The 25000-nt window shown below is 40.5% G+C and overlaps 2 protein-coding genes across 12 annotated transcripts in view; one reads left to right on the top strand and one right to left on the bottom strand.

Moving 5' to 3' along the window:
* The window catches only part of LOC137974319 (NFX1-type zinc finger-containing protein 1-like), a 55704-nt gene extending 37856 nt beyond the window's left edge, over positions 1-17848 (bottom strand). Inside the window, exons 1-8 of the mRNA XM_068821208.1 lie at positions 17222-17848; positions 14908-15009; positions 13797-14018; positions 11919-12190; positions 9714-9891; positions 4748-4852; positions 3196-3300; positions 1237-1322 (exon numbers count right to left, since the gene is read on the bottom strand). Coding sequence (XP_068677309.1) covers positions 1237-1322; positions 3196-3300; positions 4748-4852; positions 9714-9891; positions 11919-12190; positions 13797-14018; positions 14908-15009; positions 17222-17841 — 1690 coding nt within the window. The 5' untranslated portion in view covers positions 17842-17848. The remainder of the gene's footprint in view (positions 1-1236; positions 1323-3195; positions 3301-4747; positions 4853-9713; positions 9892-11918; positions 12191-13796; positions 14019-14907; positions 15010-17221) is intronic.
* A 410-nt stretch (positions 17849-18258) lies between these two features.
* The window catches only part of LOC137974320 (uncharacterized), a 34267-nt gene continuing 27525 nt past the window's right edge, over positions 18259-25000 (top strand). The window contains exons 1-5 of one of the 11 annotated variants that reach the window (XM_068821218.1): positions 18382-18650; positions 19446-19565; positions 19641-19861; positions 22764-22991; positions 24510-24689. In XM_068821218.1, the coding sequence (XP_068677319.1) occupies positions 19658-19861; positions 22764-22991; positions 24510-24689 (612 nt within the window). In that variant the 5' untranslated portion in view covers positions 18382-18650; positions 19446-19565; positions 19641-19657. Of the gene's footprint in view, positions 18651-19445; positions 19566-19637; positions 19862-22763; positions 22992-24509; positions 24690-25000 lie in introns of all 11 variants that reach the window. The other 10 variants (XM_068821220.1, XM_068821213.1, XM_068821209.1 and 7 more) reach the window with 10 other exon arrangements.

The raw sequence follows: 25000 nt of genomic DNA, 5'->3' as shown, positions 1-25000 counted from the left end.
GGCGTGGTGGCCTCATGGTTAGTGCGCTCGACTCCGGATCGAGTGGTCCGGGTTCGGGGCCTGGCGGGGGACATTATGTTGTGTTATTGGGCAAGACACTTTACTCCCACGGTGCCTCTCTCCACCCTGGTGTATAAATGGGTACTGGCGAATTTAATGCTGCAGGTAACCCTGCGACGGACTGGCATCCCATCCAGGGGAGAGTAGAAATACTCCTAGTTGCTTCATGCTACAGAAACCAGAGATAAGCGCCTGATGGGCCTTCTAGGCTCGTAAGCAGACTTTACCGACTAGAATGCTATAGAACTTTCTAATGTCAAGACCTAGAGCGGGTCTAGAGCATTTTAATTTCACATTAATTTTAATGATACACTATATAGAGCTCTTCTAACTAGAGCAAGTCTAGATATTCATGCTATAGAACTTTCTAATGTTCTAACTAGAGCAATTCTAGAATGCTATAGAACTTTCTAATGTCAAGACCTGCACCTTTAAGCATTTTCTCACATTGATCAACTATCAAATCATCATGTTCTCTAATCATGTGTTCCTGAATCTAGGTCATAAGTTGAGAGAAGACTTAAGCGAGTTGTGTGCCAAAATGGCGGCCAATTTGAAAGCCATTAGAAAATCTTAGAAAATTCGCCTCTCATTTGAATCGAAAAATTCTTTCACAAAAGTTAATTTTTCAATATGGACTTTGAAAATATGAAATGAAAATAAAAATTCATATTATAGGCATCTTAAAAAGACATCTGTTAAGTTTAGAGAACACAATTCAAGCGTTAGGTTCTAATCTGTGGAAGTACAGCTGTAGATTAAATGACCTGTATTCTTGAGTAACCTAGTGTATGTTGCTACATGTAGTTTCGCTTTGCTGTTGACTAGAGGTTTTTCAATAGGCTTACGGCAGAGCAGAGAAATTTCCCGGAATTTCAGCAATGACAAAAACAATGTTAATTCAAAATACTAAGTCTTTCAGGACTAATTCTAACCATTAACTAGTCACCACTGAAGGCACTCCCAGATGTCATAAAAAGTTTATAACATTTGGTAATGTCACATCTATTGTTTTGCAGAATATATATAGCAAAGAAAGGCATCAAAATGGATGGTGTACATGTAGCTCGGTTTTTTTCTCATTCAACCAATAATAAATAAGTCATTAATTTGTGGCATTTTCATTGCAAAAGATGTCGTCATTGCTGGTTGTTTAGGTGGAGTGTTTTTCCTCACCTCTGTTTGTGATCCCCTGCATCTTGGCAATAAACTCTGGCTCAGTCATTGTATTTGCCTTTTCACAAAGTGTGATCCTCACAATACTAAATATGCAAACACATTTTGTTGAATTCCTTTTCAGATTTTAAGACCAAAGAATCACCTGAATTTAAATATAATCCTTTTGCACATAAAAAGTGGATTGATGCAGATGTAGGACTGGGCAGGCCTTGAGCACACAAATGCACCCCTGAAAAATCCCAGGTCCAATTGCACAGGACAAGTCAATTCTGCTCTTGTGCGAGTCAATGGGAATATATAAATTTATTGCCTTGCCCTGGATAAGCAAGCTGAATCTACCTCAGTAGACTAGCAAGTCCATTGAAAGGTGTGTATAAGGTTGATAAATGGTTAATCAACCCAGTCAGAAACCTAATTTCAAAGTTTAGACTGAAAGATCGATGAGTAACCCATGTTTTAAAAGCATGCAATAGTTTAAACTCGCTTGTTTCTTTCAACTTTAGGCAGTATGAAATGATGATGGGCTAACATTGAGCAAGTTAGCAATTAATTGAAGGCTGGTAAAATTAGTATTAATTTACTAATACAGTATCCTGCAATAGGTGGTGCTACTCCCAGCCTTGACGACAAATCTGGGTCAAATTTGTAGTTGCATGGTTCTCTTCTTTGCTTCAGAGGTTTTTCTATAGGCACTTCACTATCCTTAAGGGAGCATTCTCAAAAACTTGTTAAAGGGGGGGGGGGGGGGGAGAAGTGATGAGAAATTGGGGAGTCCCCCAAAAATATAGAGGTAAAAAGGGGTGTGTTTGAAAAATATAAACATTCTCAAGGGGGGTACCTTAAATAATAAAAACAAAAAATTGCCATTAGCCAATGTATTAAAACACAATGTAATAAAAATAATATAATATTCAAGAGTGTAATATGGGGTTGACTGAGGCCAACATTGTACATGAATTCCTTGTTCATTGTCTGGTTTCCTTTTCCTGTCATAATTTGCTCTCTCAAGTACATATTTGAATGGATGCCTCAATTAGGCGCTTCCAGAAAGATTTCATTTAGTTTCTTGGTCTTGATTTTCTCTGCAGCAGGGCCCAAGGTCTTCGTTTGAGGCCTGACCTATCATCCGGTGCTTTACCAAGTCCAGTACATTGATGCCAATATATTTGAGGGGTTTGTATTATACTTTTTTTACTTACTGTTTAAAGAGAATTTGAATGAGTTCCAACCTTGATTGGGAAACTGATTCTTGAGTTGCAGAAACACTGGAAACAGCCCCCCCCCCTCTAAGTAGCTTGCACCTTTGGCATTCGCAAGGCGCCTTGTCACGTCTGGTGCTTTAAGAAATATTTCCGATACTTTACAAAACCGTGGAAAACCCTGTCTCTAACCCTTACTGTAAATGTGAATGTGACCTTTTGGCCTCACACTAGTCTCGCTGATAAGCTTGTCAGTGGTAGAAGGGAGTGATTCTGCTTTTAAAGCTGTGACACGGCCCGCAGGATCTTTTTGTTCTTGACGCCTGTTAGGTTGTGCCATGTATCAGTGAGATAGCTGGCTTTCTAAAGGCTTTGTTTGCTTTGCCTTTTTTCTGTGTTTCTTCGCATGCTCTTTGGGGGGCGTTTTCTGTTTGGCTAGTTCTTCTGACTTCTGCATTGTGTATTGGCTTGTGGCCATGAAGTAAGTAGGGGGTGTCTCAAATTTTAGGGATACTAAAAGGGGTCCCTGAAAATGTTTAATGCAGCAAGTAGGGGTCCTCCAGTTTTTTTTAGATAGTACTGTAGATAATTTCTCATCAGTCCCCTCCAACAGGTTTTGGTGAATGCTCCCTAAAGATCAACAATTTTTATAATTTGAATTCAATCTCTACACAATAGAAAATTAGCCACTCAAAAAGTGCCACTATCTAATATTCTGAATACCATAAGCGCCCACTAAAAAGAGTGTAATGTATACCTTTGATCAGCGATGTGTTTGTCTACCACAGCCCAAACTGGTTCTTCAAAGAAGCCATCAGTTGAAATACAAAGGAGATTTCCATACAGAAAACAATCTGTATGCCTAGAAATGGAAAATTAATATAAATAATTATTTAATACAACTATATGGGGAGAACATTATTTTTTTTAATGAGATTAGTTCTACACTGATTACAGTACCATGTTGTCTGTGGGGTATGATCGTAATGGTGAGTAAGTATAAGCATCTGTTACACGACAGCTTAATTTAGTAAATATCATTTAAAAAGGGATGTCATATGAAGCAAGCATGTGAAAGGACACTTGCTTCTGCACATTTGGATATCCTTTGATGAAGACATGCGGCAGTGTTAAATAACATTGTTTTAACTTGTAACTTTTCAACTTGCACTCATTGAACTTTAAATGACAATCGCCTCAAACCATATCTCACAGACACATGCTGGTTTGTCAACGACTTACACCCTACCACTGTTCAAACCAAACTGTCATCTTGATGGCTTGGGATGATTGAGTAGCAAAAAAAGACAAATTAAGGGCCTTTAATGTATCTCCAAGTTTTAAGGATCACTGACAAACCGACAATCCACCTTTGGGGGTGCAGGGCTGGTGTAGTGGTGAGAGCACTCGCTTCCCACCAATGTGGCCCGGGTTCAGTTCCCAGACTCTGCATCATAATGCGGGTTGCATTTGTTGGTTCTCTACTCTCCTTCTAATCGATACTTCAGTTTCCCCTTTCCTAAAAAAACCAACATTTGATTTGACTTGCGTCAATTTGTTAATTTCAGTTTACAGTGTCCTCAATTAGTCCTCCAGTGCTCTAGAGGACTGAACAATTAAATAATAAAGGTTCCTTAAAAGTTCCTTCCTCTCCTTTCACAATGATGGATAAAGATCTCCAGGTAGAATGGGATTGGAGTGGAAGGGAAACTGTGGACAAAAGTTAGTGACTCAGAGGTGGAAAACAGAAACAGGTGTTTAAAGGCAAGAAGACAATGCTTCACATCTCATGGAGTAAGTTTTGGTTGTTTATTATACTAACCAATTATAATATTACAGTATAATAATTATGATAATTATAACATTTTTGCTTGTCTTATGATGTCACATTTGGTGTAGATCCACAGCTGTTCGCCACAAGTGACAAAAGTGTGAGACAAACAATAATAATATTCACATCGTGAATTTATAAGCTCCACATCGAGGCAAAAGATTTGGGATGGCGAGCACTGGGAATAAAATGTAACAAAACAGAAGGGATGGGGGCAGGAGAAAAGAGACTGAAGTAATCGGCTAAGAAATGAGAACGTACTTGTGTGAATGAAAAATCAAGTCAAGAAAAGAGAGGAAACAAAACTAATAATTATTACATGCCTTTAGGGCAGTTAAAGGCACAAGATAAGAAGCGGAGAAACGTGGAAGGTGGATCGGAACTTATGGATATGGCATGAGGTGAGTATAATTACACAGAAGGGACAAGATCTTGTGGACCATTCAATGCCTGTTTGGTGTATCAAGAACTTCCTTACTCCAGATCACTGCTGTCTTCCATCTCCAGTCCTTCATATTTAAGAGACATCAACATCAGTGTAGGGGATTCTTCATGGTGAGTCGATGCTCCCACCAGAGTAATCCTACAAAATAATGTGAATAAAGTACCATATTACAGTCTGTAATGTCAGAGCCCTAATAGAAAGCCAAACAAATCTTGAAAAAAAAATTCACTGGAACCTCAGCTTGCAAAAGTTCCTGAGAAAACCATCAGCCAGGTTTTTGCAGTAGTAAATGTCTGGCCCAGTTCAAATGTCGAACCTTTCATCTGCCAAATCTAATGAAAATGAGCGAAAACAATAGATTATTCTCATTTGCATTAGATTTGGCACATGAAAAGTTAGACGTTTGAAGTGGGCCTCAGGTTGCAAAATGCTAAGTTTTTTCAAAGTTTTGTGTGACTGTTGGGGGGTGAGGTGAGGTCTGGGCCGAACATCCCGCTAACAGAATGGGAAGAGACGCATTGCCTGCCTCTCCTTCTCAGGTGTAGTGATTGCCACGGGACCACTGTCTGGCTTGCCAGGCCGTAGGTCACTTGCATATGGCCTCTCCTACATTATTGTGTCCATAGCAGCACCTTCGCATGGTACCCCTCGTTTCCACAGAGTCTGCTAAATGTATGGGGGCGACCAAGTTCCTGGTGGAATATCTGGGTGGGAAGACTTGGCTCACAGCCTTGGCAGGCAGGCAGCCAGTCTAAGAGAAGGACAACTCTGATTTAAAAGTTAAACCTACAGCTTTGTGGTCGCCACAGCTGTCTTAGTCTGCTGAGCCACTGTGGAAGGATACTTAGTCTAAAGAGTGAGGTTGGTTTGCGCGCACGGAACTTCACCTTAAAACTACTAAGTGCAGGCGGGAAGGAAAGTCATACAGCCATGGAGAAGGGGAAAACCAACAGGTGCCAGATGACACTGGGAGTCGCATTCCCAACTCTGTATGTAGGCGGCTCAGAAGTATGGGTCGCTTGTTGTTGACCTGAGACAAGAACAACTTTCGGCAGCACCCTGAGTGGCCAAGCAGCCCTCTTTAGGGGAAGCGCTGCTTGCTCTGAATGGAGACGTACCTAGAAAAGGTGGTTTAAACAACACTTGTCTCAACTCCACCTGGTTGGCTAGCACTGGTCAGCGGCTAAGAAGGACTCACAGGACGTGCTTCAAATGCGTGTCATGCCCAATGCAGACTGCTACACCAAGCACCAACTAACTAGAGCAAGACTCAGACTGACCATCAAGCCACAAGTAAAGAATTAAGGGCCTCCAGTAAAGAAACTTCAGGTTGACAGACTCCAGGGACTCAAAACAAAGATGATACTTCTCCTGGAGACATCAGCAGAAGTAGCAGGTTACTCAACCAGGAAAAATAGGGACTGGTTTGATGAGAATACAATACAATACAATACAATACATACTTAATTGACCGCTCCCCATAAGGGCTTTTCAGGGCCAATGAAACACAGAACACAACAGCAACTGTTAAGAATCCCAACTGGCCGGAGGCAAACCAGTAGGCTATTTACAAGTGCAGTGTAACGTGAAGTGCTAGATTTCTATCCCATGTGAACCATGTGAAGGTTAGCCCTACTGATGGAACTTAACCTGCGATCAGGCTCTATTTTAGTTTCGCGTGATACGTAATGTGGAGTTGGCGAAACGAAAAATAGAGCCTGACCAAATTCCTCTTCGAAATTCCTTCCGCCCACTTTTTTTGATTGATTGGCATGTCCTTCATCGGCCAATCAAATTTACTCTCATTACACCAATACACGCGTGGACGGCAGATTCACGCTATTTTGTTTTGACCAGAGTTAATTACCGTGGGAGGAATATTATGAGCGAATTCGAAAGTTACCGTTGGCTTTAAGTTGAGAAAAACACATTTAAAGCATGGGGAATGTTTTCGACGACTATATTGCGGCAAAGGCCGGTGTAATTCTTCCTCCGAACTTCACTGAATATGCAATCTTTTGAGATTGACATCTTAATTTGTAATTGAGATAACCTAGCATTTTGTCGTTGGACGGTTTGGCAATAGATTTTTAAAGAAAAAAAGAGAAATACATTATTCCTTTAACGTGTTTGCCCATGAAGGTTTCTTTGGTGATTTTTTCGGGCAATATCTTCAGTTGCAGTGTATTTCTAGAATTGCGCGCAGTAAAATCATGATACGTTTGGCTGTTAATTTTTTGATGGAGTACGAACAGTAAGATGGACTCGCAAAGTTTCTTTTATTGTTGTACAATTGATCTTTCTGGAAACATGCCATTTTAGTTTCTGGAGTGTGAGTTTTAAGTTAAATCAACTGGAAATATTATGAAGTGTGCAAAAAAAACCGTGTCATGTACAGTAAATAAATAAAGCCGTTTGATACACAGATATTCAAAACATGCATTCGTGTAACTTGCGATTTTATCAGCATCTCCTCCTGTTGATATATATGTCCCTTGTCTCATCCAGGAAACCAATATGCATCGGCTTTCATTGCCATTTGAAAGAACCAGCTATTTTGCGGCTTTCAAAACATCAGGGAAGTTTGTGCCAAAGTACTTTCAACCCCATGGCCACAGAGCTCGACAACGGATCCGGAATCGCTAATTTCACTCGTTCCAGAGATTCAAACCCGATTCTGGACAAGTTATGAGATATTTCAGATGGCATATCTCCATTTATACAAATAAAATCAAGTTGCACCGTCCACGGCATTGTAAGAACAAAAGGGAGCAAATTTCTTCGTACACTTATGGCGGATTAGTCTCGAGGACTTCGCGAGAGCTCCGCGCAATCACGATGGCATTTTCACTTCCGGCATTTCCACAGCCAATCAGATCACGAGTTTGGTCGGCCAAAATTTGGCCGACCAAACGGAATTCTTGAGAGACTTTTGGTCAGGCCCAATTTTAGCGAGCGACGACATAAGAGGACATATGGGCGAAGCTAAAAATGGGCCTGATCGCAGGTTAGATGGAACTACACTACACTCACCTCAGTTAATTCTGTTTAAAATATAAGTGCTACACGGCCAACGTTTGTATAAACGTAACCTTTCCTTGTATTTACATATATGCACCACAGTTCAGAACAAGCTGAGAGAAATAAAGAACAAGTGGTGGATAGCCCTTGCAGAGCAGACTCAGCTTTACGTAGACACTGGAAACACTTGCGCCTTCTACGAGGCACTGCGTGCAGTGTATGGTCCTATGCAGCAAGTGCAAGCTCCCTTGAGATTGTCAGATGGCAATCATCTCCTCACTGACAAGTAATCAATCCTCCACTGCTGGACTGAGCACTATGAGAACCTGTTTGGCGACAAATGTCATTACCAACATTACCAGCATCCAGGCCATGCTTCTGACCAGGCAGCTACGCTTGGCAGGCTACCTGTCTCGCATGGAGGACACGAGATTGCCCAAAGCAGTGTTCTATGGAGAACTGTGCCAGGGCAAACGTGACAGGGGCGCCCCTAGAAAATGCTTTAAGGATCAGCGGAGGTGTCAGCTTCGTGCAGCCAAAATCCCTGAAAAAGATTGGGAAAGCAGAGCCAGAGAAAGGGTCAGCTGGAGGGCACTGGTAAAGTGAGGCTCAGTAGCATTTGGGACAACCAGGAAAGAGACCGCGGAGGAGAGACATAGAAAGAGGAAGGCTTCAGCCTTTCGGAGCCCCCCTGCCCAAGGATTCCCATGCCCAGGGTGTCAACGAATATGCAGATCAAGGATAGGCCTTCACAGCCACCAGAGGGCTTGCCATCAGGGACAACCTTCCCATTGATCCTCGGACTTGAGGAACCAACCATCATGTGCGACTTCTGTAAATTCAATTCTATGTGAAACAACTGTTAACGTAACATTAGCTCTCTCGAAGAGCACTTTGACTGTGCTCTGAGAGCAAAAGGCGAATACAAATATTGTTAAAAATAAAAGAAACCCAATTGGCTATTGTGGCATTAGCAATGCTGTGACAGTGCCATTTTCTTTCTTCTATGAACCAAATATGTCATTAAATTGATTTGTGACAAGATTCTCTGCTAACAGGTCTCTTAAATTCTTTTTGTGTTCGCTGGGCTGATGAGTACGGGAAACAGGAAAAGAGCTAGCTAGTGTCTGATGTCTGCCATGGGTCAAAACTTACAGATACAGTATGTTTGCTGTGAGACTTGAGCCTGCTGTGTCCCGCGCATTCCTTTACAGCAATTCTGCTGAACATGTTAAGTGCGCCCATAAAACATGAAGTACATGTATCACATGAGGATTTGGTCCCTATTAAGTTAACTGTCGTGTATGCGCACCCATGGCCAAGGTATCTTTTCCTGAACTCCGCAGCCCAGGAAATGCAAGAGAAACGAGACTACTGCTACCAGGGAAGTGACAAGAGGGAGTCAGGATGTCAGTTTAGTGGTTGTTAATTGTGCCTCTAACCACTGCAATCATAGGTGGGCTGTCATGCGAGTTCCAGTACACTGATCTCAACCTGACTCAAGAGTTTTTCTCTCACTGCTCCAGTTTTCCTCCCTCATTGAAATCGACACCTGGGTTAGGAGCAGTGGTCCTTAATTAGGACCTTTCTGAAAACCACTCATTTGATTGAAAGCTTCCTAATAAAAGATTCACAATAAAAAAAGAAGAAGAGGCCCTGGTTCCCTATTTAATTTTCAAACATTATTTTTGATGTCTAGTCACTGAGGAGAAAAAATACAGAAGTCAGATTGGCACGTTATAGACCTTGGATAAACTGCAGTTGCTATGGCATTTACTACAACTTATGGGGTGAATGATTTGGAATAAGCTGTTACAATATGCTAGTCACGAAATCTCTTTGTTACATGATCATGATACATGTAAGTTTAATAAATTTGAGTTTGTCCTCAAGACAAACTTGTCCTTGATTGTCCAATATATTGTACATCTAAGACACTGTGCTAAATATGAATACAGCTGCATCAGTTCGTACTTACCTGTACATCCTCATATCTTTGGAGTCACACTTCTGTCCAGCAACAAATTCACTTATTCCTTTCCTCAATTTATGGAAGCATTCTTCTCTAAGTAGTCTGAAGTTTGTTTCCAAGTACTCTTGTTCCGATTTGTACTGTCCTTCCTTTCGTATCACTGGAAGGTCATTGGTCTTCCACCCTGGGACAATGAAAAGTCAGAGCACTTAAAACATTAAGAAGCTTATTTTGCAAGCAGAGTCAAAGTCATCATGGCTCTAAGGAACACGTTCACTCTTTTATTGGTTGAACCCCAATAATGAGAGTTGGACTTCATTCATGATTTTACTGAGGCCTGTCTAACGCCACACAATTTTACACATTGGGGGGGGGGGGGGGGGGGGGGGGAGGGGGGGGGGGGTGCAGGAGTAAATGGGTTAAATTGATTATTATTCATATTTCATTGTAAAGTCACAAATCGAAATGCAGTCACCACAGCTCTACACAACAATTTCGGGCTCAACCACTGCTTCCTACAAAATACGATATAGCTGTAAATCATGTGTCTGATATGAAAGAGTAAATGAAAACTACAAACCCTGTGGCAACAAGTTAGTGGTGTTATATTATAATAATTGTTATTAATTAGTACTCCAGTCAATGCAGGATTTAAGGCATTTCCAGTCCTAATCATTGCATTCTTTCTTTAATGGTAGACACTTTGAATCATGGTGCATAGAAGAAGAGCCACCTCTAAAGAGTCACCTCTGGCTTTCCAAATTATGTACAGTACACAGTAATTTGTACAAAGCAATTACACATTTTATCGTTTGATGCAAAAGAGTATGCATGATGGAAACAACAGACCTAGCTACAACAGTGGCATTATGGCTATAGGGTATTAAAACAATGATTCCACTCGTACTGTATTCATTGCATTCTTTCTTTAAAATGAGAATTCAAACTTTGTATCAAGGTGTATGAAAGGGGATGATATTGCCTACTACCTACAGATGTGGCAAAATTCACTCAGTAAGCAAAAAGAGTACCCTCCGCATTAGGTCTCTGTTCCACATAAAAGCATCAAACTTGGACAGATGGCCAATCTCAAAGTTTTCTTTCATGTGATGCAGGGTTCGTACCCTTAAGAATTTTTCAAATTCCATGACTTTCCATGACCTTTTCCATGACTTTTTCCAGTTTTCTATGACCTAAACTTTAGCTGCCAGTTTCGAAAATTGTCAAAATCGTCCTTGTATTTGGAGTATTTTCAGACATAACTCGCCTGAAATTTATTTTGTCCTTGCTTCCACTTCTGCAATAATTTACGTACCACACCAAGAAAAAATGAGGGGACAGAGAGGGAGGCTCCCGGTCCAGCCCTTGGGATATGTCATGTCCACGAAAGTTATTTTTAGACGAGTGGAAGTCTTTGTTCTTCCGAGACGTCCGCATGCAGGCCAACCTCGGTCTGATGTTTGAAAGAAAATAAATATTAATCAGCCTTCCACGTGCGCCGCCATTTTCTCTTTTCCCTAAGAACCTGTGAGCGAGGCAAGACTGCATGCGGACGTCTCGGAAGACAAACTTCCTCTAGATCAAAGACTTCCGCTCGTCTAAAAATAACTTTCGTGGACATGACATATCCCGGCCAACGCCCTGAGCCTCCCTCTCTGTCCCCTCATTTTCTCTTGACCACACGTAACTATAATTTTCCATGACTTTCCATGACCGACAATTAAATTCCATGACTTTCCAGGCCTGGAAACTGAAATACTTCAATTCCATGACTTTCCAGGTTTTCCATGACCTGTACGAACCCTGTGATGGTGTCAATTTATCGATTGGTTCAAATTTGAAACTCGCCCAAGTTCCCTGCGCAATTCCAGAATGGCCTATAACACACAATGTTTAATTGCTGCTAAAGTAAAAACCATTTTTCCTTCATTTATGGTACTGTGCAAATAGCTGAAATACACATGCTGTCACTTCCAGCAGCCAGAGATTGTTCTCCTTAGCACTCACCAATAGATTGCCAGCCTCTGAGGACTAATAATTTATTTATGAACTAGCAAATGAATATAATAATTTTGTGTTGTGACAAGCAAAAAGACATTCAGACTGTTTTCTTGGCAGAGAAGGAGAATGGCTAGAAACTTCCATCTTAAGTCATTCAACGGGTAACCAGTGTAGTTGTATCAAACTTGGCGTAATATATTAATTACTTACTAGGTTGTTCAATCTCCTCTGCTTGAGGTATCAAAGGCACTTGATTCCAAGGCAACACTTCAAGATCTGTGCGAGCCCCAGGAACTTTTGAGGCAATGATCATTGACAGCTTTTCAAGGAATTTTATAGCTGAGTTTCCATTATCTCGTGCACTCTCAAGGTCACTTGAACCCTGAATTTGATTATGAGCCAGCCTTGCTGCCATGGGAAATACTTGAAGAGCAGATACCGGGACAACACTGATAACATGTTCCAGAACTTTTTGAACTACACTGGAAGAGAAAGAATTGCAACATTTGCAAGACTGTTTCAGGACTTTAAAGAGTCCTGGTACTCACAATGCTGTTTTATAGCATGTGTCACAGAACAAAACTTTAAGGTAACTTTTTACTTTGGTATACATTGTAGGTTTTATTCATTTTTATCCATCAATACTTTGTCAACATCCTGTGCACATAGATGTACAGTAAGGGGTTTGCCTCCACTACATGTATAAGAACTTGAACCAAAGTCACTTGGCTTACATTAATTTGCGAAATGAAACGAAATCGTACAGAAACCATCCTAAACATTCATAAAATATAAGCTAACCTTTGGCCTAAGTAGGCCTAAACAAACCGTTTAACAATGCTAGCATAAGGCCAGCCTAAGGTTATCTTTAATGAATGTTTAGTATTCTCTCTGTATTTTGTTTCTTTTTTTTTTTCACAAATTAGTGTAAGCCTTTTGTTGAAGTTCTTATATCGGATTCCGGATTCCAGATTCCAGATTCCAGATTCCAGCTTTTAGGGTTTTAGGCAAACCTTACAGTAAGCACATAGGAAGATACGAGCTTACCAGTTCTAAATTATTTACCGGTAAGACCTTGGTTTTTAGTCCAGGGTTTCTGGGTTCAGGCCAACAATTTCCATACCATAGTCAGGGGAATATTGAATGTTCTACAACTGACTGAACTGGTAACGAATAGTAGATAGAACTGCAAGTACCATTACTAGAAATAAATGATTGAAAATCTTAATTAAAAGGCCTTATCAAACTTTCATATTAGAAAGCAAAGATTGTTCACCAAGTGGGACAACCCTAAGGGGGTGGACAATCGCGAACCATGTAAGTTTTGCATTAATTTTAAGTCTAAGCACCCATCTCAAATTATAGTGCTGATAAACAGTATTTAAGTCTAAGCACCCATTTCAAAATGCTTAGCTTTCAATAACTATGTGACTCACATCATGACTCGCACAGCTCGCCATGTTGGCTCAAATGACTAGCAGCCAAGACAGACACTTTGTGATGCCTACACCAAGTAGCATGAATACCATTATGACGCAGCCTGAATTGGATCCCTCTCACAAAAACACTGAAAATCCCATTCCTTGGTCAATTCTAATTTAATAGCTATCTTTGCTCCAAATCAGGGGCAGCCAACGTCAATTTTCGGAAAATATCTGTTTGGAAGACGATTTGAGATCTAGAATTTTCGGAACATTTGTTGTAAAATTTCTTGCTTGCCTGCCTCTCCTAGGATTTTCGAACATTTGAAAAATGGTATAATTGCCCATTCTAAACTGGTTTTTACCCTAAAAAGGTCCCCTAGAATTTTCCGGAGCCTTTTTTCTGGCTGAAACTTTTGAAAAGGAAAGTTTTGAACCCTATAATTTTCGGATCGCTAGATTTTCAGCTAGGAAATCTGAACAGATGAAAAATTTTTAGGGGATAAAAATATGCCTACATGTTTATCTACCGTTTAAACACTAAAATAATTATGTTTAACAATGCTATGTCTGAGTGGTTTTGAACTATATTCTCGTTGGGTGCCCCTGTCCAAATCAACATGGAAACTCAATGCATGCAATTCATTAACTGTTTAACATGGCTTGCCTGAAATGTATTTCCTTTTTCACACTGTCAATAAACTCTGGAAAGACTGTTCTGAAAAACTCACTCCCTTGAAAACCTTGTACAATTTCTTTGACTGTGTGTGTCATTAAACCACTGGAGCAAATCTTTCTAACAGTTTCTAAAATTTGCATAGTAATGTTCTCGTGCATGTCGTATTTTTCCTTTGAAAGGTTGAGAATGTAATTCCACACAGCACGACACCTGTGTAAAGGAGGGAAAAAAAAGGTATTCAACTACTGTTACTGTAAAGATGTAGTTACTAGCTATCATGATTAATATTGTATATAATTACACTTAATACAATGTATGTTCTTTATGGGGTGAAGCGATATATCCCAGTGGCGAGAGGACTCGCCACCCACCAATGTGACCCAGGGTCGATTCCCAGATTTGGCATCATGTGTGGGTTGAGTTTCATGTTGGTTCACTACTCTGCACAAAGAGGTTTTCTCCAGGTACTCTGGTTTCCAGTCTCCTCAAAACCCACCTTCAACTGACAGGCTTTTTGGCCGTTTGTGTTTGTTATGGAAATTCGCATTGCTTATTGCAGCGATCTGATTGGATGAATTTCAGCTTTGGCAGGATTTTCTTAACTGAAAATTGTTCCTCAGCTTGCAATGCCGGTCGGTTGAACATAGCAAGGGCCCTTCAAAACACCCATCATCCACCCTCAAGATCATTAATTAAGGACTGCAGTTGGCTACTCAGCAGTAAAACCACTGGAAAGGAACACAGGGTTTTGCAAAGGAGAAGTAAGTTTCAGAATGTGGCCATCCCTACTTTGCTCAAAAGAAACAGGAAAACATGGTGGTTATCGTTTTAGGCCGTGGAAAAAGGGGAATGCTCGAGAAACGTATGAGCATTCATGTGTTATCAGTAATACATGTAAGACAGGTTATTTCTTATTTCCAATAGAAAGCTAAGGTGAGGAAAAATGTGGAGTCTTTGATAACAATAGCTCTAATTAGCATGAGACAAGCAATTAACCTAAAGGATTCTGGTACTTGTAGTCACATGGCATCATCATGCAAATGTCCTAATGAGATTGAACTTCAGCTATCAGTACTTATATTGAAACCACAGGAATTACCTTGTAATCTCGATTACAGCCGCAGTCGCATGGTCACTTTGTACACAGCTCGATAGACTCTTGAGATACGACTGAATTTCAACGTCACTCAGAGAATGACACCTTGAAATAAAAAAGAGAAACATAATAATTATTAGTAAATATCGGGTTTAAACCAAAAACATCTAAGCTGGAAAATATTCACTTTGAACTCAAAGATAATGCAATACAAAACCACTAGTGTAAGGGTAATTAAGGTGTAGCAGACACGGCCTTACTCCAAGTTTTAGAACAAAAATAAAAACCTTGGGATGAATTATGACTGACAAAGAAAAAAATTAATGTTTCAATTTTGCGCTGACTCACTGTCATCAAGTTGTAGCTTTACAATATGAGACCACACCCTTGACAAATTTTAAAAATTAGTGCAGTTGATTTAGATACTTGTAATTAAAATAAAATACAAAACATGCAAAAACCAACTTTGCTAAGAGTCATTTACATTACAACTAAATAAACTAGCAAAGTTGACAAATTACTACAGTCTTCAGACATGTAAAATACAATGTAATATGAAAGGGCAGCAGTGTGGGAGAATAGGAGTGGGATTGCGGAAAATTGATTTAGTTTCTAAAGGAAAGAGGCAAGATACAATGCACTGTTTAATGTTTTTTAAAGAGATGCAAATAAGATGCAAGGTGGTTTTCTGCAATCCTGCACCTTTAGTGGAGAGTTGCTATCAAAATACTCCTGTTGTGTTTGTTTCATTGATTAACATGGCTGCATGCCAATCACAAAAGTTCAAAACAATAAATATGTGTACCACTGTTTAATTTTGTGGCAGAAAACAAGTTATATGCACAGAGTGTAAAGTTTGAGATCCAATGGACTGACGAACCAGATAGAGAGAATTTGTAATAAGGCAGGCATGTACTAAAAACGTAATCACCAGAACCGCAGAAACCATCAAATCACGGCCGTTGCAAAACCCAGATTGGATCAGATCAGATCAGATCGGAATGGACCTGACCGGACCGGACCACATTGGACCGGATCGAACTGGACCGGACCGGTCGGATTGAACCAGATCTGATCGGACCGGACCCGTCCGGTCTGATCCTGGTTTTGCCAATGGCCTTGAAACACCAAAATAAAGGAAAAAGTGCCATTAAAACTTGAACAAAACCATTGAAACAGACTCAATGACACCACCGAAAATGCAGTAAAATCAAAGTTCAAGCAGATTGTTGCACAATCATTTTTCGAATGATTTCCTGAAGCGCAATTACAAAGAGTGAAACCAGAAGATTCTTTTATTCTTTTATTTTTTGTTTTACAACTCAAATTAAACTGTCATGCAAAATAAAAAGTTTTAATAATGATGGAAGAATGCATTTGTATTATTGTATAATTGACAGAAATCTTTGCATTTTGAAGAGGTAGTTACATGTAAGGTGGAACTGAATTATGTAATTAGTGAGAAGTCTATTGTATTAGCCACTCTGTGCTTGTGTAGAATGGAACAACTTTGAACAAAATGACCAATTTTACTAAAAGTGAAGACCAGAATCTGCAAGACTGAAATAATTTTCATTGGGCAGAAGTTTTCAAATGCTGATCACATTTCCACAAGCTCATTGTTTTACCTCAGTAATAATACTAATTAAAGCAACCAAAGACTTCAAATTGGCTAACCTTATAGGCTGAGACTTAAGTTTAGCATTAGTAAACGAGTGACCTTTTATAATAATGAGTAACCTGCGAAAGTGACCTGTACTTTAAAACTGCATGTCTCTCATCCAAATCTTGACACTGATTTTCAGAAAACCTTGCTGTAATTACAAAAATGCTAACGAAGTTCTATCTGGTCATTATGGCTCTTTAGATTGCTGTTTCGGTTGTTTGGCTGGTTTCGTTTTGGTGTTTTGGGTTTTAGTACATGCCGTAAGAAGGGCAGGTGGGAAAACAAGGCTTTTGGTAATAGAAAGCCAATTCAGAGAATGCATCTTCATGAAACTGTGCACTCAAGAATCAAAGCCTACTGAAATTTCATAATAAATTAATTATTATCATTTTCATGTGACTTTACACTGTTACAAAAAAAATTAGCAGTCCCTAATAAAGGGTTCTGTGTGTAAGTGTGAAAACCAGTTTCTGATTTCACACCCATCACGTTTCCAGAACACTGACACCTTGTTCCTTGCAGGTTTTAAAAACATGATTTGGTTTACAATATTAATCACTTACGAAGAACACACAAAATGAAAGAGTACTCCATCTTATGTTCATAGCCAAACCTGATGATTGATAATTAATAAAATTAAATTCTCCTTACATAACAATTTCTGGTTCCAAGCCCTCTCCTTCTTTTCTCCTGCATTTCTTTACTTCGACAATATCTCCAACAGCCATGTTCAAGTGAAATTCATGTCCAGTTTGGCCTTCATTTTCAAGACTAACAACAAGCTCAGACAGAGTAAAATCACTTGTGGTATGCGCTGTCGATGTTCTCAAACCTTCCTTTTTCACCAAAACAGAAACTTTCTTTCTCTTCTCTGATTTTCGTACAACAACACCTTCAAGCTTAACATTTTGCAGGAACAAATCTACTCCAGCACTAGCCTTTTGATCCCACGATCTGTCGTCGTCACTTGTGGAGTAAGATTCCCATAAAAACTGTTTGAGCTCATCAAAGAACTCTTTGGATGTTTTACTTGTTACAAAAACGCCCTCTACTACTTTTTCCTCAACAAAATTCTTTAGAATTTGTAAACGGTAATTATATGTTGGATGATGCTCATAAAGCTTGTAGCTTTTGTTGTCCTTCCAGCCAGAAGGGATCTCAACATCACTTAAGAAATTAAGGCATTTGAGTTTGACTTGCTTGTCATGCAATCTATCCTTGCAAATTTTTGACACCAAATCATCAATACCTCGACCATCTTGAGAGCTCATGGTGGCTAAAAACTTTTTGAATTAAAAATTTAAATGCTGTCATCTACTTTAACGAAATCATTTTGGTGACCGGGAGGGGCGGGTCGTTTTCCCAAAATTGCACCACTGTTTCTTCCTCTCAATTAGCTTATCAGCACTCCCTTGACCCTCGATGCCATTTTAACTCAAGCTAAGGGTTTTCCGTTAGCCAAAATACAAATGAATATTCCGGTGGAACCAGACAGCGATTTGGTTTCCTTGAAAGTCCCGTCCCTCCTCCAGGTAAGTAACTTGTGCATCCTTTTCCGAGAAGTGTCACAGCATTTTCCGAGAAATATCAAAAGTCAGTTTCTTGGAAACATCCATACAATAGACAATCACCCATGGGTCCAATAACGAAAGCTGTACTTCCTCTAGTAAATTCCCAACGTTAGGATCTTTGAGACAGGGAGTCGTTGTATACGTCGCTGCAAGCCGCCATGTTGAAAGAGGCAACAAACATTGTGTCACAAGGGTAGAGAAGGGCGCAATTGCTTTACCATAGCGAGGTTCGAAATTCGAGGTATTTCGCCATTTTGAGGCACGCAACATCCTACGAGTAACGAGTGGCAACCGGGCAAGCAAAACAAGAAGAAATTTGGAAACTAGAGAGAGACAGGAAGACATCACTACACCAAGGTTACAGCGTGAAGGGCCCTTGTAAGGAAGCTTTGTTGAACAAGTACTTTAAAAGTCGAAGACTTACCTTTCCCTATAAACACTCTCTAAAAAGGCAACAACAGCCTGCAATGATGAACACAAGTAATTAATACGTCGTGATACGTGATAAGGTACTTGTTTGTCTCATTTGTATAATCGATGTGAGCTATAGTTGTCTTTTTAACACAGTGGCATTTGTTTCACTTTACTCTCACAAAGTTGGCCATATCTTTTTACAAGTTTATTTATACTACCTCAAGCATGCATAGTGCACTCCGCGAACCATAGCTACCCTCATAAGTTTTTTTACTCTAATGCATTAATGAAACCATAATTTTAAGATAAAACCGAACAAATTGTTTTATATTTTCATTTTTCTATTGTTATATTACTGACTGGAAGGGTATTCCATCGGACATTATTAGATAACTTGTCAGTGTCAAATGTAGAATCTAACGCGTGCTAATCTGTGTCAAGTATTTATTAGCTTAGTTCTGAATTGTCTCTTAGGGTGCGTTCGATAGCCTGTATTCCGGAATAGGAATACATGGAATAAAAGTTATAATTCACGTCAAAAATTGTCAAACACCGGTTTAAACATATCATTATTTTCGTTGTTGCTTCAAAACGCCAGACATACTGTTTTCAATCATCACTCCACGTACTCGTATTCCGGAATAGGGTCAATCGAATCCACCCTAATCTTTATTCTTTAGTGTGTTAGATAATGAAGAATATTGTCAATATTCCTTGTATGGGAATTCGGTTTCCCCCAATAATTCTCCTGTCATGTATATGAATTTAGCCTGTAATAGCATGACGAAGTATTATTAAGCTTGAAGGCACTAATCGATCATGGCACAGTTTTCACATTGCTAGAATTGATAACGTTCATTTTTTTCTTTTTTTCTTTTTGGCTTTTCCAGTATTTGGGTGAGTCTCCTGGTTTAGGACCCAAACTTCAGAGGCTGAGCTTTTTTTTTCTGTGAGACTTTTGGGACTTCAAGGTCCAACCTTTTCCTTCCCAGGGTTTCAGAGGCTGAAAGGTTTGGAGTAAGTTTTTTTCTTTTTAATCATTGCCGACTTCGATTTTTAAAAAGCGTTTTATTATTTTTCGGAAGGCAAACCCTCAGTGCTCATGGCGCACGCGCAACCGGATGTGGTGATGGACATCCCAGTGGATAAGATTGGACTTATCATTGGAAGAAAAGGACGGAGACTTCAAGAGATAAGAGACAAATCGGGAGCTCAAATACGCGTAAAAGATGATAAGGTGCACTTGAGAGGGACACCGGAACAGTGCGAGAAAGCAAAAAAGATCATTGAAGAGATCTTGCTCCCCGTAAGTAGGCAGATAATTTGTGGCCACAACTGGAAAAACTGACTTTGTGTCGTAAGACACTCGTAAGTCATTGCGCCTACAATGACAAGTACCAAATCGATGATTTAGAATATTTAGAATGTAAGAAATTTCTTAAATATTTATACCGTGCAATGGAAATGAAAGTTTGAACAATCATCGAGGCTTGCTTGCAACTGCGTAGCCTGCTTATTTAAGGAGTTCGGTCGTTTCGATACAAGTCGATTCGATACAAACTGAAGTCATTTCGAGACATCGACAAAGTCGGTTCGATTCTACTCGATCTTTTGCGTTCTCAACCGTTCAGTGGTCGAGCCGGTCCTATAAATTCAACTCCCGGAAAGCTCGTAAGGTGCCTTGAAGCGCCCGAAAACCTACACTTTACAAGTTATATATATACTTTCAATACTTCTTCGCTTCTTTCGACGTAATGATTTCCGATGAATACACTGTTGTAAGAATTGTAACAAGGGTTGACAAGAATTCACAAAAACGCAGGATGGGGTCACCGTACTCCTTTCTTCAGTTTGTACTGATAACTGCGTTTTGACAATGGCCAGACCGTGCAATCGTGTAATCGGAAGACAGAAAACCGTTTCGCGCAGGTGGTCGGAGAAACGGAGAAAACGAAAACTCTGTTTGAAATGGGTTTGACTTTAAGCTGGGCACGATTTTGCCAAAAAAACGCAACTCTCGAATAAATATACGTTTTCCTTCCGTTTACTTTTCTTTTGAGGGAGTTCAGTAAAGAGAATTTCATTCCTTTCTTACACCTTAAGCAATGGACAGTTGTATTCAGATCAGTGGGAAACGAGACGCGCAATTACCTTTTTTAAGCGTCATGGAATGTCCCGTTTGTCTAAAGTACCAGCAGCATATCTCCAACACTGAAGTGATTCCTCGGTTAGGATCATGGCCAACTACTTATGTGTACTTGACGAATAACGTAAGAATAAACTTTACAAGCTGACGTCCGATCTCACCCTAAAGAAAGAATTGAAAACGGCTATGAGACCTTGTGATATGTGCGGTACATAAATCCTAACTGCAATAACCTTGTGGATCTTTATAGCTTACTTTTCTGGACAAAAAGGTTAAGGCTGGTTTTCACTAGTGACGTAGTCGGAGTCAGAGGCGGAGTCGGAGTCGTAATCAGAAGCGCAGAGCGATACGAGCGAGTGAAAATCAAACTGTCGGAGTCGGAAGCAGAATACCGATTCCGCTTATGACTCCGTCGCTTACAATCGAGTGAAAACTGCATTGTCGGAGTCGGAAGCAGAAGCGGAAGAATAAACCAATCACAATGCTCTATTCCAGCATTGTGATTGGCTGGATCGTAAGCGACGGAGTCATAAGCGGAGTCGGAAGAAAATGGGAACGTTCTGATTCTTCCGACTCCGATTCTTTCGAGCTTACGATCATATGACTCCACTTACAACTCCGATCTTTGATTTTCACTCGATCATATGCGCTCTTACGACTCCGACTCCGTCGCTAGTGAAAACCAGCCTTTAGGGGCTACCTCGTGACCCTTGTATTTATGAGTAGGTGTCTTCCGAAGGACACAATTACCCAAGATTCGTAGTGTAATCTTTATAATGAAGAGATTTGAATACGGTGTGAACGACTGACAGAGGGTGCAGGGGAAGCGTAGTGGTGAGACCACTCCTATTAATGTGGCCTGGGTTCGATGCCCAGACTCAGCGTCATATGTGAGTTGGGTTTGTTCGTTCTCTACTCTGCACCGAGAGGTTTTCTCCGGGTACTCTGGTTTTCCCCTCTCCATAAAAACCAACATTTGATTTGATTTGCGCCAGTTTGTTGATTCAGCTTACGGTATCCTACGAACTTCCGATTACTAGTTCGAACGCTCTGCCACTGAGCTGTAGGGGATGATCGGAAAAATCCGAATGCTCCTTTGCTGGAGTCGAACCTACGACCTTCCGATTACTAGTTCGGACGCTCTACCACTGAGCTATAGAGGATGATCAGAAAAATCCGAGTGCTCTTTTGCTGGAGTCGAACCTACGACCTTCCGATTACAAGCTCGGACGCTCTACCACTGAGCTATAGGGGATGATCGGAAATATCCGAATGCTCCTTTGCTGGAGTCGAACCTACGACCTTCCGATTACTAGTTCGAACGCTCTACCACTGAACTATAGGGGATGATCGGAAAAATCCGAGTGCTCCTTTGCTGGAGTCGAACCTACGACCTTCCGATTACTAGTTCGGACGCTCTACCACTGAGCTACAGGGGATGATCGGAAAAATCCGAATGCTCCTTTGCTGGAGTCGAACCTACGACCTTCCGATTACTAGTTCGGACGCTCTACCACTGAGCTACAGGGGATGATCGGAAAAATCCGAATGCTCCTTTGCTGGAGTCGAACCTACGACCTTCCGATTACTAGTTCGGACGCTCTACCACTGAGCTATAGGGGATGATCGGAAAAATCCGAATGCTCCTTTGCTGGAGTCAAACCTACGACCTTCCGATTACTAGTTCGAACGCTCTACCACTGAGCTATAGGGGATGATCGGAAAAATCCGAGTGCTCTTTTGCTGGAGTCGAACCTACGACCTTCCGATTACAAGCTCGGACGCTCTACCACTGAGCTATAGGGGATGATCGGAAATATCCGAATGCTCCTTTGCTGGAGTCGAACCTACGACCTTCCGATTACTAGTTCGAACGCTCTACCACTGAACTATAGGGGATGATCGGAAAAATCCGAGTGCTCTTTTGCTGGAGTCGAACCTACGACCTTCCGATTACTAGTTCGGACGCTCTACCACTACCACTTTGCTGTAGGAGACTCAACGGAGCTAGATAATTAATTTGCCTTTTCTTTATCAAGTGATAATATTGTCTTTGTTTAAGAGGGATCACCAAGACCGCAATTCACGTCCAGCTGGTTTTAAGTTGGTACAGGACTTGTTCCTCCCAGAAACACTGATGGGTCACGTGATAGGCAAAGGACGCGAGAATATAAACCGCATTGCAACTAATACTGGCGTTTCCCTGAAAGTCCGTGATAACAAATTTTACATCAAAGCGGAAACAGAGAAGGACGAGAAGCTGGCTGTTCGAGAAATAAAAGCATTGGCGGTATGTGTGCTGTGTTAAATTTCATTTTTTGGTTGAGATGTGTGATAAAATGAACGTAACGGCTTGCAGTTTGTGTCAATAGTTATAAATGCATCTTCGAACGAAATGATACATCAAATGAATCATAATTGAACTGCGGATATAAAATCAAGTGAAGCTATGAACGCAATTTTAGCATTTGCGAAGAGAAGCCTGAAAAATTCGGGACTTCAACGAGGTTTGAACCCGTGACCTCGCGATGCCGGTGCGACGCTCTAACCAACTGAACTATGAAGCCACTGATGTTGGGAGCTCATCATTTGTGTGTTCAATGAATTAACGAACGAAATGATATATGAAATGAATCTTATATTGAACTGCGGATATGAAATCAAGTTAAGCAACGATCCTCGCAGTCAGAACGCAATTTTAGAAAGTGCGTAGAGAAGAAGCCTGAAAAATTCAGGACTTCAACGGGGTTTGAGCCCGTGACCTCGCGATGCCGGTGTGTCGTGAGTTGTAACTGAGTGGATCATACACCTTATTCCAAAATGGCCGCTATGTAGATATTCTTTTGTTTTTATTCAAATTAGACCTTGATGCCTCGTTCAAGGAAAAATATTCTTTTGAATTTTCAGCTCAAGAACGAGGCCTCAAGGGCTAATTTGAATGAATACAAAAGAATATTTAAATGACGGCCATTTTGGAATAAGGTCTATAGCTTAACTTGATTTCATATCAATAGTTTAATATACGATTCATTTCATATCTCATTTAGTTCGTTGATTCATTCATCACGGGAACATTTGAACCCAGAAATGACCAGCTCCCAACATCAGTGGCCTCACAGATCAGTAGTTGTTCAGAGCTTCACACCAAAATCGCGAGGTCACGGGTTCAAACTCCGATTAAGTCCTGAATTTTTCAGGCTTCTCTCGTTTGCTATTATGCGTTCATAACTGCGAGGATCATAGCTTCTCTTGAAAAGGCATCTTGGCGCCAAAATACTTGTATTACCATTTTGATCTGTTTGGGCTTCCCTATAGAATCTTTGACTGGAGTTTACACCCACTGCAACAAACAGAATCCCCACATCGAGCGTGTGACAATTGAAAAGTACGCTTCTAAGCGTTCGCGCGAGTCAGATAGCTTTTTTAACTCTTCTTCCCAGATCTATGAAGTTTAAGGAGTAGTTTAAGGTAAGCGTTAAACGAACTGTTTCGCACTGGAAATTTCGTTCAGTGAGCGCGAAGCCGTCAACCCTTCCTTGACGGCGGCGCGCACAGCCAATTTGCACGTGCGGGGAAAGTGCTCGAGGCTCAAACCCAATCTCTTTGCGGTCGCTTTAGCAACATTACCGGGATTTGTATGAAATAAGCAGCGGCTAATCGCTCAACAATTTTGAAGGTGTGGAGCAATCTTTCCTGCCACTTGTCTCGAAGCAAATGCCGCTCTATTTACACAAGCAAACAGTGTAACGATGCCTTTACTGTTTCAAAGGTCAAATATGTTCTCCTTTTTCTTCTTTTCTGATTTTAGTGCATTGGGCTACAGCGTTCACAGCTAAAAGTTCCCTTTACAAAGTTTGTTTATGTAGACAGTGCTCAACTGGACGAAAATCACGAGTTTCGTCTATCTCAAATACAATTGCCATTTACGAATTCTGACTTGGGAGAGACTTACTTTAAACTACAGTTACTGGAACATCCTTTGCCAGAGGTATGATTTTGAACCTTACATTCCAAAATTAAAGAGGAATCTTGTTTGGAGGAAGCCGACTTGTAGGCTTGTGTAGTTAGTTGAGTAGAGGACAAATGCGCGGGATCTCGGACTATAATACTTGTGGCCTTAAAATAGCCCACTTTCGAGATATTAAAATTTAGTCCGAAACAAGAGGCATCATCTCGAGGCTCTGGGGAATAAACTCATACAAATCCTTAAATATATTCCCCAGAGCCTCGAGATAATGCCTTTCTTTTCGAACTGAATTTTAATATATCAAAATTGATCTATTATTGAGAAGAAGGTGC

This window comes from Montipora foliosa, chromosome 10 (genome assembly GCF_036669935.1).
Source record: "Montipora foliosa isolate CH-2021 chromosome 10, ASM3666993v2, whole genome shotgun sequence".
Lineage (NCBI taxonomy): Eukaryota > Metazoa > Cnidaria > Anthozoa > Scleractinia > Acroporidae > Montipora > Montipora foliosa.
Note: the sequence above shows the minus strand (reverse complement) of the source record. Positions and strands in the feature narration are given on the sequence as shown.